General features: G+C 31.4%; 2 protein-coding genes across 2 annotated transcripts in view; one reads left to right on the top strand and one right to left on the bottom strand.

Annotated features, from left to right (window-relative positions):
- Positions 1-203: 203 nt before the first annotated feature.
- LOC107453255 (monocarboxylate transporter 9) lies at positions 204-9,396 on the bottom strand. Its single transcript, XM_016070013.4, has 7 exons — positions 8,974-9,396; positions 7,926-8,069; positions 6,680-6,949; positions 5,575-5,882; positions 4,366-4,693; positions 2,995-3,282; positions 204-1,217 (listed from the first exon to the last, which is right to left on the bottom strand). Exons 1-7 carry the CDS (start codon positions 9,167-9,169, stop codon positions 1,063-1,065), a joined length of 1,689 nt encoding a protein of 562 aa, XP_015925499.1. The 5' UTR covers positions 9,170-9,396; the 3' UTR covers positions 204-1,062.
- Positions 9,397-13,999: 4,603 nt separating this feature from the next.
- Positions 14,000-15,162, top strand: part of LOC107453236 (uncharacterized) — a 7,857-nt gene continuing 6,694 nt past the window's right edge. The window contains exon 1 of the mRNA XM_016069974.4: positions 14,000-14,449. Coding sequence (XP_015925460.2) covers positions 14,241-14,449 — 209 coding nt within the window. The 5' untranslated portion in view covers positions 14,000-14,240. The remainder of the gene's footprint in view (positions 14,450-15,162) is intronic.

Raw genomic sequence — 15,162 nt, forward strand, 5'->3', positions numbered from 1 at the left:
TGTCACTGAAATGTTTTACCGTTTGGTCAGAGAAAATGCTTAATTCAAAAAATGTATTAAAGTATATTCCTTACCGTGCCTGTTTGCGTCTTATGTGAAATACAAAACACCCATAAAATAAAAATAAGCATTTCCAATATCAAGTGAAATATGAGAAATAAAAGAAATTTTGTTTCAACATCAAAATCAAAACCAAGTCTTAATTCAATTTTTTAATAAAAAATTTATTCAATTTGATAACCTAAATATATTATTTACAAAAGTACTAATTTGATGAATAAACTAACATGGTTGGCATATTATGCATTTTCCATACAACAAATGATGAGAAGTAATGAGATTTCAGTAGATCGAAGATATTCCGTCCACATTCTCTTGCAGCTCTCTGTTTCTGGTGCAGCTTTTTAGTTCTGTTGGAGCATTCTAGTTCTTTTGGAACTTCTTAGATCTGTTAGATCTTTCTGTTTCTACTAATGCCTAGAAGTTCTGTTGGAGCATTCAAGCTCTGTTGGAGCATTCAGGTTCTGTTGGAGCATTCCAGCTATGTTGCAGCGCAGCGCTACTTTTCCGCTGAAGTTTCTAGCCTCTGTAGTAGCTTCTAGTTTTTGTAGCAGCTTCTATTTTCTGTTGCAACTTCGCGTATATTTTGTATCGTTTAGTTTTTATTGTAGCTTTCCTTTTCTCACCCGGCTCATAACTTCTTTTGCTGTTCAGCTTTTTTTAATTGAAGAAGGTATGTTTGAGCTTACAGCTCATTCTGAGTGAACTCGTATTTTCCACTTTGCTCTCTTTTTTCCAAAATTAAATTCTTCCTTATCTGCATTCAAAGGCTACAAGAGGATATCTCATAATGTTCTCGCAGCATTAATTTTCATTAGCAGGTGAATTGGTGAAATCTTCTCTCTGTTCACTGGAACTTGTCATTTCGATCTTCCGTTAAGAAGTTAGGTTTAATTTTACTCATTGATGGATGTTAATCAGATGACGTGTAAGAGAAGACTCGGACCTCGTAGAGAATTTTTTTTTGATGACAAGCACTCGCTGCAGCGAGCGCCCTTTTGCCTAAACGTCGACGTTGTTTTGCTTCTTGTTTTCCAAATGACTGTTAAGCCTGACAAGAAGCGGTTCCAATACCCAGAATCCACCAGCCAATATTGACAATCCACCAAGCAAGTAATACATTCCATCATATGATCCAAAATAGTCTCTAAAGTGACCTGTAATGAAAAAAATAATAGAAGACATCAAACATGAGATATCACTTACAAACATAAGTATATGATTTAAAGACGAATAAGCTTTTTGTGTGCAAAAAATGCTCTAAGATGCATTCATATTGATTTTTGAAACACAGAAAACGCTTCCTTTTCCATTATTTGTTATGCTATAGTGAGGTCTACTGGAAACATTGAATTTATTATTTCAAAGCAATTCATCATTAAAAAAAGTCTAACAAGAGCGCATGAATATGCTTCCGAATTATTTGCTTAAACTGATGTGATAAAGTAAAAAAAAAGAAAAATGCTGCGAAGATGTATTCAAAATTACCAACATCTGCTAATACTCGACTGATTACTGTGTTATTTACAATAAAAGTAGAAAAGAAATGAAGAAACTTACAAACCGATTTTTTTTAATGCTCGAGCTCACGTATATTTTAAATGTCACACACGCTACATTATTGCAGCTTTTCTTTTTGCGAATGTAGTCTATTAAGTAAATACTTAAAATATTCCAGTCGGATTAGGAAACACGTTTATTAAATATGAAACAAATAAATGCACTTAGAGAGGAAACAATGTCTTTAATACTAAGGTTGGATTGTACGGGTCATGAGAATCAATATTTATATTTATGAAATAGGGATTACTGATTTCTCGATTCACCATTTTGAATGGATATATCTGTCTGTTTATTTCTCTGCTTTTCCAGCACACCAATCGATTTTAAGGCGATGGAAATACCAAATACTAATGTGCGTCATATAGATCAAAACTAATGTGTGTTTTTTATTATTAAATAATGGTGGACGGTGCTGATGCATTATCCCGTCGACCATATTTGTCGACATCACGCCAAAGTCATTTTGATATCTTTCAAATTTAATGTCATACAGTAATTGATAATAAAGAAATTGACAAAATACAAATATAACTTATTGAATGAAGGAAAGGATATTTAAAATAGAACGGTTTCTAACTTTATTTTTGGCATAAATGGTTGACGGGATTATACATAAGTACCTTAGACTTACAATAAAAACATAAACTGATATTGTGTACTGACAAAGCGAATTTTTGTTTTAACAAAGGAACTTTACTGTACAATTAAAGGCCTGGTTTCTTAGGACAGATCGGCGTTGCAAAACATCAGCTTGAAGTGAGCGCTAGCATCTGATTGGTCAATTTGTGAGTTAGACAGCATACGTCATCGAACGCTCAGCTTGAACGACAACTGCCGTCCTTATCAACTGCAGTTGGATTGTAACGCAATGTTAACGACAGAAGCAATGGCGGACAACAGCCAACAGAGCATTGAAATTGGCCAAGATTTTGATTTCAAGGAGAAATTATTCTCTGAAATTACAAAACGACCTAATTTGTATAATGTAAAATCTAAATCTTACAAAGATTTGATGTTTAAAAACAATCTGTGGTTACAGATTGAAATGTCATTTTTTTTCTCTCCAAAGTACTGGTCGACAATAGCACATAAAGTTATAGGAAGGAACTACAAAATCAAAATAAATATTTGTTTACGTCATTAGCGCATGCGCAATGCAAGATAATGTCTGCGTTGGAACGACTGCTCACGCTGAGCTTACAAAACAGTATTTTGTTGACATTAGGGTAGATCAACTTCCCGCTGACGTCTAGAGAAGGCTCTCGTCTTAAGAAACCGGGCCTTAACATGTTTACAATAATGGAAACTTAATAGACGGGATATATTTTTGGTATTTTTATGAGAAGGCAAAAAGTATTATGAATATCTTACCAATTAAAGATGGCACACCAAGAGGTACTAATCCAGATGCGAATCCAACACATCCCATGGCAACAGACTGTTCTTCCTTCTTAACATTTTTGAGAACTATGACTGGGAGTCGGACCATCATGCTTCCGGCAGTCATGGCATAAAAAGCCAGCAATATGAGGTATGCCCATAATGATGACGCAAGTGGTAAGAGTAGGAGGAAAGTGCCTTGCAATACTAAGGTTAAAATCATGTAGTGGGGCAGAGAAATGTAGTTTTTGTCAGTAACCCAGCCAAAGCAGAGACGGCCTGTTGAAAAGAACAAAAATAAAAGTTACATTTTTGTAAAATTATATTAAATTTAAATTGTACTAAATTGAAATTGTATTAAATTAAAATTATATTAAATTGAAATATTATTAAATCGAAATCATTAAAACTGAACAAATCTTTTAAAAAAAATGTCTTTTTTTTGTTGCCGGAATGATAGCCGATTCACAGAATGAACCTGCGACACATTTGACTTTCAAACCTAGTGATTTTTAATTTTCCACTTCTGTGGTCGATGAAACTAAACTCGAATTTGCTTTACATAAAGACATAAACTAAATCACACGAAAATATCCACTGGTAAGTTCAACAGTAACGATATTCTGATTAATTTTCCGTGATATTTTTTACAACACAGTGAATTACGTTGGCTGGGGGTAGTAGGTTAGAATTCATCTGCAATTCGAACATATGAGAAGCAGGTGCTCATCCAAAATTATTTCGGAAGATGGGATATAAAAATAGATTACTTCCTGAAAAAGTACTTCGTAATTGATATTAGTTTTAATTAAATTGCTCATACACTGTCACTCAATAGCTATACTGTTTATATATTGTAATTTAATACCCAAGTAATTGAATAAATTTTGCTGCCTGCGTTGCATATTAAGATGATAAAAGTTCAAGTTTGCATCAAAGTTAACAGTGCTTATAAAGACCGGTGTAGGGCGAGTTAAAATATTTGTTTTGTCATTTGTTTATCGAGAACATTTTTTTCCCTGGAAAATATGTTCTAGCAACTGAATGAAACAACAATAAAAATATCTGAGGTAACGGGAAGTGGAGATGATCAATTTTGTAACCTCATCAAGAGTATGCTTGTGTTTTCCAATCTAATTATGCTTATATTTTTAAGATCCTAAAGTAAAGATTACTTTTGAAACAATGATTATTTTTTAAAATAATGATTACTGTAGATTGAAAAATGGTCACAAAATAACTCAAAATTTTTTGCATGCGAAAATGGTTTAGTGAAAGTATGTTCGTTTCAGTGTTAATTCGATATTCATAAGCTTGTTCTAAATGTTTTCATTATAATGGAAAAACATTATATAGACTCACCTATAATATCGCCAACGGCCATGGTGTGGACTAAGTATTTTCCAATAGAATCAGGAAGACCTTTATCTTGGCTGTAATCTATCATGCTGGTCATGATCGGAATGAAAATGAATACATATGTGGCCATGCCAACGCATGCAAGCACATAGATTGGATTCGTGTATAGCCTGCCAATTGTTTTGATACTATCCAAAACGCTTTCTTTTTTGTCATCTTCAACTTTCTTTTCTATGTCTTCCTTTTGAAAGTCTTCTTTCAGAGATGTTTGGCGACTTAAGTTGCGGGAATTTGGTGTTGAGTTGTTTTCCTTGGAAGTCGAGAAAAGATTCTAAAATACAATAAATTAGCAATAAATTAGTAAAAATCTACAGTAAAATTTTAATGATCGTAAGCTTTTTTGTAAGGTTATCGTTTTTGATTGAATAATTATTAATGAATAATTATTATTATGAAAAACTTTCAATTAAACAAATTATTAAACAACTTTTCTGTGTTTGAATCTGAAAATTGTGAGTGTTCACCGCTGAGTCGTATTAAGGACCATTCACGCTGTATGCGGAAAATTCAGTGATGCGGACGAGGTCATGATTGGAGCATGATTGGCGAGTTTTTCAAGGGAAAATACATTTTCCCCTGAAAAACTCGCCAATCATGTTCCAATTCGCATCTCTGAGCGATTTATTAGCAAGCAGTGTGAATGCTCTTTTAATAAAGCGTATAATTGATTTGAATGACAATAGCATAGTGGTAAAAACATTGAGCAACCATTGTGGACAGACTACTCAGTGACTTCTCCAATGTATGGCAGTGCTGACCACATTTGCATCATCATGCCGTTGATCACGAAATTGTAGAGCCTTAACCAACGTGACCCCTCTAATCTACAACGAGCTGTTGCGGTAATGCTTTATCTTATACAACTTATTTAACAGTATTTTATTTTCATATATATTATAATTTTTATTCTTTCAAAGAATAGATGTAGTAAAAAAGAAGAATATACAAAGCATCTAACTCTAACTTTTGTACAAAACGTGAGAGCGTTTAAACAAATGAACAAATCTATCTGCGAATCAGTAATGATAACACGCCTGATCAAAGTGTTGGTCAGTTTGAGCCGAAGAGTGTAAACGAATGCAATTACTTTCTTAACTTATTAACTTTTATCTTTTATAACACAAATAAATAAATAAAATAAATGCAAAATACCTGAAAACTGAGCTGTTTCTCCAATGCGGGCTTGTAAGACTTAGTTTCGTTTTTTTCATTTTCTAAAGCGAAAACTAAGTTGTCAAATCCTTTTTCGTTTTCCAACTTCTTCTCGAGTGTGGAAATAAGGTTAGCTGCCGAGTGTGATTTCATAATATTGTTGGATGCTTTCATGATTTCGTTCTTTTCCAAAAGACTGGGACTCAGAGATACGATGCTTTTTCTTTTTTCTGCGTTAGATTTGATGTAATCGCTCGGAACACTGTACACAGGGCCATTGTTCTTCAAAATTCGCTTCAGTTGTGCTTCTGAAGTAAAAAAATAAAGAAACATCTTTAGCATTTTAAGTTTTCTGTTATTCTAAAATATTAAAATACATCTTCATTTTGAAGAGAAAATTCGAATTTGATGAATTATGATATTATTCAAAGTCAACAAAACATGTTTGTGTTGTTTATTTTGATATTCCAGTACTTTCATATATATTCAATTTGATATTGATAAAACATATCGTTGCGTTTGAAAGCAAATCTTTGGCTGTAATATGGTTTAAATTTGACACAATTCTAACGTTAAAGCAATTGTAAATTATTAATGTTCAATTTTTCACGTTCAACGTTTTGAACATTTTTTTAGCAATGCAGTTGAGGTAATGTCAACCGGAATACAAAACCATAAATATTAAGAATTAGGGGAAACTCCGTATAAGTTAAAAAGTTGCGTTTACTTTAATAGAAAAGTAAGATTTTTTTTGCCACCGAAAAATGTTGCTAAAAACCTCCTGCATACTGTATCATTAGTGGTACTTATTTAGTGGTATAAAGAACTAAGTAGCATCGTATAGTCGTACTATCCTACTTAATGGAACAAAGCATCATACTATAACATTCTACTTGGTATCAGAAAATTAAGAGGAAAAGCCTTATTCATTACATTATCCTGATACTGGGACAGCATTCTACTATTAGGAACAGATTGCATGAATCTGATGTACTATGATGTCTGATGATAATATATGAAATATTATGAACATTGATAAGTCCGGATCAAAGGTAACATGACAAAAGTTATTCCAGACAGTTATACTCATATAGTTTATACTCACTTTCAACAGGTTTTGTTTCTGGATTTGTGATCCAACTGGGAGATTTCAATAGCATGGCTGCAGGAACCACATGTAAAATCACTCCGGCCAGTATGAGGAAGGTTCCCTGCAATCCGTAGGTTTCTCTCAAAAACTCGATGAGGAAAGAGAAGAAGACGGAGCCAATACAAGCTCCAGACATGGCAATTCCAGATGCAGTTGATCGATATTTTTCAAAGTACTGGTTAACAACAACTTGAAACAGCGTGTTAGCGAATGCTTCTCCAAATCCTGCAGCAAGAAAACATTGTTTTAATTACTATTTGAAAACTATATTTGTCTACAGTGCTGTGGATCGTAATATTGATGTTTGACATTCATATAATTGTGCGCAATATGAATTGCTATTATCACTATAGTTGTTATTAATAATTATTACGTATATAAATTTTTCACGTTGTTATCGTTAAAAAAGTCGTTCTTTATATTAACATTGTTACATTTAATTCTCGAATTCCATCTTATAAAACGGAAGAAATGAATAAAGTTAAAATATTTGACTTCTGATAAGAGCAAGATAATTTTGTAATCTTTTCTAACTGAAGATAGCGTGTTTTGTTTAATATACAAATGAGTACAACTAGTTTCAAAATTATTAAAATATCCTCACAATGCCTACCAGGATGTAAAAAGCTAGAAAATATGCAGCAAGGTATCTTGCAGAATTTTCTGCTTTTTCAATCTAACATTGAGTCTTTTAATCATAATTAACGTAAAAACTACGATTACACAGTGAAACATTTCAAAGTATAAAATTATTAAAATTAAAAGTTTATTTGAGTTAAAGTTGCTTAAAGTTTCGACATACTTTATTGTTGTCATTGCTGGAGTTGATAAAAAAAGAATCATCAAAGTAATTTAAATCAATTTAATTAAATGATTTGAATGAGGATTTGAGTCACGAATCAAATTATGATTAAAAAAATGAATAGAGTCTTAGAGTAAATTTTTCAACGCAATAGATCTGGCATAAATTATGGATTTTGATAGCAGTTATTTAAGTTTTTGAAAAACTATAAATAAAACGGCAATTTTCTAAGTAATAGGTAAAAATCCGATGTAAATTATTTAAATAAACAGATTCGAAAAAAAATGTTTTAAAGATCAGATAAATTCTGATAACAATTTAGTACCGCACTTTAAGTTTTGCATATATGTTAAGCAATTAAGTTTTTTCACTTTATGCTGTAAAAGCAGAGCGACTTACCATGAATTCCACCCCAGCAGACTGCAAGCCAAGTAACAGTCGGTGCTAGAAAACTGAGAGCGGCACCAAGAGCAGCAATAACAGCACCACCAAGAGTAACAGCTCGAATGCCATATCTTTGTCCCACAATTCCAACAATAGGACCTAATTTAGGAATGCAATAATGCCAATAAATATTTGATAATAACATACTTAATTTTTTTAATCATTTTGAATTCAAGAAATATTTAAGGTTCAGAAACATAAATTTTGATATTTCGAAGTGGGATGAACAATTTTTGACGAGAAAAAGAAGTATTGATATTATCAGTTAAAGTGTTTAATATTTGTTGCACTGATGTATTTGATTTTAAGAAATACATTCATCTTTAATAGTATCAATTAAAAAAAGTAATTCGCAACATTTGTGACAAAAACATTAATTATGTAAAAATATTATAAAATATTAATGCCATTAAAATATTTCACAAATTAATTGTACACTATAATAAATAAATTATTATTCTCAGCAATTAAACTTTATGCACTAAAATATTTAGTTATTTGAGAATTATGAGTAAATCCCATTTTAATATTTCATTAATTTATTAAACACTTAAACTAATTCTAGAATTTTTTATTTCGATAATAAAAATCTTTTTTTGCAGTAAATTTTAAATAATGATATTTAAATACTCTAATTCGTATTCAATTTAGTATCACAATTCACATTCATTTTAATAACTCTATCCATGCTTATTTTAAAAAAAAACTATTCATATTTGTTAAAGTTCATGGTCATTCACGTTCTTTTAAAAACTCTAGTTCAGATTCATTAAAATGACCTAATTCATGTTCATTAAAATAGAGCAGTTGATGGACATTTAAATATGTTTGCAAGAACAAAACAATCCGGGCTTATTAAAGAATATCATAATTCATGCTCATTTTAAAATTCCAACTGATATTCATTAGGCAAAATATACATTTCATGTTCTTTAAATTATTGTAGTTCACGTTCGTTAAAAATCACATTCAGGCATGGAAATAGAAAAGGAACATAACATACCTGTTAAACATCTCAAAGACTTTCTGAATGTAAAAGGCAAGGTTGCCTCTCCCCTGCTGACCTGATAAGTGTCAATAACAGCAACATACAGAATTCCGACCATCTTCGATATACCGGATAGAATCATCGTAATCATACCAGCTGTAAAGGCAATGACCCAAGCATGGCCTTTGTCTGGACCTTCACTGTAAGCCATGGATTCAATAAATTTACACACTTCAAACAAATTATCCTTGGTCAAAAATATAGTTTTATCAAACAAGATGGTGCCCTTGTTGGAGAACTTGTTGATGCACACAAGCGATATTTAATCGGATTAAAATAGAGGATGAAGTTTCAGAAGAAGAAATGAATTTAACGGTAAGTAAGATGTCTTATACTAAACAAGCTCAAGTTTGTATTCCTGAAGCAGGTTTCAGTTGAAATTAGTTCGTGGTCAGTTCCTCGTTTTTATTTAGACAAGGCGAGGGTGGGTTGTTACATTTTGTTTGCTCAAGCATACGTCATTTAAGTTGCCCAATTCATTAAGAATTTTCTACTTGAAAGTGAAAGAATTCACCATAAATCTTTGGTTCGCGTCCAGTGACGTAAAAAAAAAAGGAAGATAGAGACACGAGAGAAACAGAAACGAACGAAAATGATAAGGATTTTCTTAAAAAAACCGTCTCGAAAATATTTTGTAAAATTATTCAAAGGATTGTTCGTTATTTATGGTATCTGTGGTTAACTTGTCAGTGTCAGAATTTTTATTACCATCACACGCCACAGTGAATTTAGTCACGTTTGGCTTTAAAATATCCCCTCTCACTTCATTTAAACTTCTTAAATAATCATGCGTAAGCAATCATGTTTTTAATTTGTTTGTTTATGTTTCAGATTGGTTTAATTTACTGTTAAAAGTCTGTTCTTGTATAATCGATTAACAAATTAATAACCTATTAGCTAATTAACTAATTTTATAGGGAAGGATAACAGTATAAACCTTTTTTTTTACTTTACATTTCTGATTAGATCATTTCATGTTTTGAAATTCAGTATTTCATTATGGTATTCCTTCTTGTCGTTTTTCTGACGCATGTGGTTGTTTTTCTCTTTATATATATATTTATTTAAGAAAGAAAACCAAACTGACCAATTTTATTACGCATCAAAATTTTTTCGTATTGTCGAAAAATAATCCATTACAATTGGTTATATTATGGTTCAAATGGTCCAAAAATTTTTACATTATACATGGTTCAACTCACCACTTTATGAAAGTCGTTGCAAATATGCACGTTATTATACTCAGTTCAAGGTCCCAATACTATGCTTCAACATTGAAGCAATATTTCTGAGAGTGTAGCAATGGGAATTCAGAATCAATTTAGATTATGTATGAAAAATATAACTATAAAAATATTTTTATTGATATTTAGACTAGCTCTCCAATTTTAAGATCCATCCCTATGGAATAGGACTTTTTTTGTTTGTTTTGTTTTTAGCGGAGGGAGTAAGATGGGAAATGAGTGCCCACATATTGCTAAGACATTCATAGCTGATAAATTCTGTTTCTAATTTGGAAATAGTCTTTTTTTAAACCTAAAAGTGGAAATAAATTTCACATAGAGGATAGAATAAAAATGTCAAGGTAGGGAATAAAGCGCAATGGCCCTTAAACTTTAAAAAGCAATAGTGAAGAGAGTACCAGGCAATGACCCTTTATTTTTGAAATCAACTGTGCAGAGATTACAGGGTAAGTGTATACTGGGAAATGCCTACCAGGTTACTATCGCGATTTATCCGACAGGCAATTATTACTATAAATAAACATGTATTTTGGGAAATGTAACAAAAACGTCTGTTATACACTTGCTTGGTAATTGTTTCGCTTTTATTTTTTTGAAAAATAAGAACTATTGTCTGGAATACTGCCTACTTGCTTTGTATTCTTTACGCTGATGTTTCCTTTGAAGTTAAGGGCAATTTGTCTGTTTACATCTGCTATACACTTGACCAGTATTCTTTGCCTTTTTTTTCACGTTACGGATCATTACCCGGTATTCCCTACTCTGGTGTTTTTCCTAACCAAGCAGTCAATTTTAAATAATATTTATAATAATAAACAAAAGTTATGCTTTTTTAAGCAGTCTTCTTTAAGAAGTCATTTACGAAACGAATATTGCATAGTATCAAAATTTATCTGTGTTTACTAAGTTTGAAAGCGAATTCCTTCCTCAATGTTTCTTTAGTTTTTTTTCAATGCTTAGAATTATAGTCGTTTTAATGAAATAAATATTTAATTCAAAATCTCTTCCTATAGAAGTGGTGTCATCATCGTGTTGATGCGATAAATATGTCTTTGTACAGGAGCTTATCCAGCAGGAGAAGAAAAATCATCTCCTCCAGGAGATAAACATGTCTCATTTTGGAATCGGCTCATGCAAGAGACTGATCATCATCATCCGAAAGTGATAAATTGACCTGCTTAAGTATTACATGCTTACATGTAACATTACATGCCTCAGAAGGCAGCTGATAATGCATGATAATGAATCTTTTCCCTTTGTTTCGCGCCTGTACGTTTTTTGCTTTCATTTTATTGTGTTTGAGTTGATCTCCCCCCAGTTCATTTCATATGTAAGTACAATCCATCTAGTTGTTTTAGCACTTAATATTCTGTTTCTGCATTTGCTTCGGCTTTTACACTATTTTAGTTTCTTTTGTTAATTTACGGTTCACTACCACCCTAGAGTTCGTAAAGTCATGGTGCACTGTTGATTGTTTGCCGGTCAAAAGTGTACCATGGCTTTACTGCGCACTGTATAGAGACAAATCTGCAAATATAAGGTATTTCAAATTATTCAATGACTTCGCTGTTAAAATTCGATTTAAATTTTATAATATGATGGTTAAAAATTGGAATATATCCCTATACTGTATAAGCCAGTAATCAAGTAGAAATTTTTTAAAAATTTTACTTAACGTTTTCCATGCAGCGTTCTGTCAATTCAGCATTTGATATTGATAAGAAACAAGTTTAAAGATGTTTTAAAAGGTGGGGTAGTGCTTAAAAATAATTAGGTGCTTTATAGAGGAGGCGAAGTTGTAAGTTGTTTAAGCACAATAACGATATCAGAAGAAAACAATTTTTTTTCTGATATCTTTAACAAAGGGTCGAAACACAAAAGATTTTGCAGACAATAATATTGAAATAAAATCTTTTTATTTTAAGTATCACAAAGCAATCCGAAAAGAATTACGAAATAGGTTCCTCGGGTTCAAGTGCGATTGCTATCAGGTGGTTCAGACCCCCTAATTATTAATATCTTCTTACGTTAAAAAGTCTTAATGGAAAGATTTTTACTCCAAAGTTCAAACAAGGAATGAAATAAAAGGGAATTTCTGGTTTTTATTGATGAAGATGGGAAATAATTTAAGAAAATAAGAAGTAAGAATTTAAAATTGCAAATTTTGAATTATCATTTTGCCCTAATAAAAATTTAAGTGAGAGAAACCCTCTATTGTAAGTTAAATAAAGATTTTCTTCCACCACATATTTCAAAAGTCATAACATCTGTTTTGAAGCACAATTTTGTTTGCGAAGGATCTAAATTGACTTCTTTCAAATATTTCTGCAATTTTTTTAAAAATCCTTTCTAAAAATTATCTATTTAAATTGGCATTTACTAGACAGCTTCTACTTTTTATTATTTGTTGTTCTTTCTAGTTATTAGATTTAAAAGTTCAAAGGTTAGATATACATATATATAACCTCGTTCTTTCGCTTCAGCCATTCGTTTTTTCTAAAATTGACGGCTTTTTTTTCTTCTTTTTGGCACATTTAGAAAACGTAGTTACAAAATTCTTTTCATTTATTTTGTTCATTTCTTTTTCTTCTTCTTTTTTTTAAGTCTTGTATCAGTTAGTTTGTTTAACTGTTAGTAGTCAAAACTTAAATTGGGGGCAAAATAATAAAAGTATTTTGTCGCACCGATCCGAATACAATTTTATTTTGTATTTTCAACAGAGATCTGCGGTAGAAATTCTCTCCAGCTAAAGGGAATTAACGAAATTTTGTTTGGTAATAAATAAGATCACGATAGAATCATTTTGGCGATAAGATCATGATACGTTTTGCTTGTAGCTATTAGGAAACGATTTAAACTCATACATCACAGAGAATCAGGTAAAATTAAAGTGTTCTGGCTAAACTAAAAATGGTTAAAATTTAGACTGCTTAATTCCAATATCGCATACGCGAAATCATATTAATAAAAACATATGTAAGTATTAATAAAAACATAAGTAGATGTTTTTATGGTAAGATATCTATCAGTTGGTAAGTATGTGTTTTTGATCGCTAAATATGCGAGAGCGAATGCACTGATGTAGTGGCGCTTCTCTCCGGATGACTTGCAATGTAGAAAATCCAGAGCACCTTGCAAGTAAATTGCTACAAAATCAGTGTTACGAAAGTTATATCTTTTAAATCTTTAAGTTTTATTGTTTTCTGGCTTTTGCTCATTTTTCTAAGTTTTCTTTTCTTTTATCGTTATAAAACTCTAAAAAAAAGTTAAAGCAGATGTAACCGCGAAAAATATTAAATGATCAGCTGTAAGCTCATTAAGCTCAAAGACCAAATAAAATGTTCACAAAGAGTTTAAAACACAATATAATTAATATTTTTCTTTCCTTTTTTTGCGTAAGTAGAATTTTGTGTAAGTAATCAAATAATCTTATGGAATGAAGGGAAAGTTTCGCAATATTACAAATTATTTATTCATTTTATGATTTTTACTCGAGAAAAAAAATAGATGTGGAACAGAAAAACGTTCCTTGACCGAAAAAAAGTTATGATTACAATTATGACATAGCAGCGAGAAAATGACATTGTGTTTACTTCTTTATTTTTACGCTGGCTGTACTTCTTCAGATAGAAAATGAAAGAAAAGGTTATAACTTAAGAAATTTATCTTAAATTTACATAAGAACCAGAAACGCACTCGAATCACATAATTGCGCAAGCCATTTTTGAAAATACATTACATCTTCTTGTTATTTTACTTGCGTCTGATTCACAGACAACTGTCCCTCAATCGCAAATATTCTTGATACATTACGATTGTGTGCAAAGATGTAAGGTCATTCTTATTCTGAAAATAAAAGAAATGTATATATAACTTATGTGTGAAGTTCATATCTTTACAATCTAATCAACTATGTCCAACAAACATAGGCTATAGTCAGCTGTATTAGATAGGTTCTGATCTTTTAGCATCTTGAAAATGGTTGCATTATTAAATGTTATTGTTTTATACATTGTTTATCTGTTCTTTGCTACAAGCGATGGATTAGAGCAGACTGCATCGGGGAAAAAAGGGAGCAATGAAACTTTTGTCTATTCATACTTTGTCGATGACAATCATGACAAGCTGGTCGTAGTTCAAAGAAGAGCAGATAATAAGATAACAAATTGTTTCATTTTAGGAGACAGGTAAGTGTTACTTTATTAGTTAACTTCGAGATATTACCCTCACTTAATCTTAAGTGAGGGTAATATCTTACTTATTACTAAGTATTACTTTAAAAAAAAATGTTTACTTTTTTTTTAAGATAAAGTTAAAAAAAAATCTTTCTAATTTGCTGCGTAAAACAAAAAAAATATTCTTAATAAAAATAGCAATAAATATATTTGCCACCAAAATATTTTTTAATATAAAATTTCAAGCAATTTTAAGGAAATCTTTTGCTAAAATTTTGCTATCTACTACTTCGTGTATTATTTTACTACTTTACCAGCACGATTTCACCAGTTCCTTCTCATTAAATAGTATTTCAAGATAATATTTTTAGAGCTGCCTTATTTATTTACTATAAAGTTTTAAAATATTACAAAATTGGTCTTGTTAGTTTTGTTAGAATTTCTCTCTCTCTTTGTATATATATATACGTCCCTCAGTGTACTGATGGTAAAGACACGGTTCCCAGTAGAGCGCGATAGCGGCCCTCGTTAAACTGTTCTACCGTAAAGGACTCGACTTCGCATGCAGGTCTTCGGGCTATCAAAGCGAAGGAGCCATCCTCTCTGCAGAGGATCAAAATTGTGATGGCATGTCTTCGGATCCATCGGATGTCCCAGACCATCTCCCATAGCCCATTGTGCAGCTCTAGTGCGACGCAAATAATATATATATATATATAAATGTG

The sequence above is a fragment of the Parasteatoda tepidariorum genome, chromosome 4 (genome assembly GCF_043381705.1).
Source record: "Parasteatoda tepidariorum isolate YZ-2023 chromosome 4, CAS_Ptep_4.0, whole genome shotgun sequence".
NCBI classification, from domain to species: domain Eukaryota; kingdom Metazoa; phylum Arthropoda; class Arachnida; order Araneae; family Theridiidae; genus Parasteatoda; species Parasteatoda tepidariorum.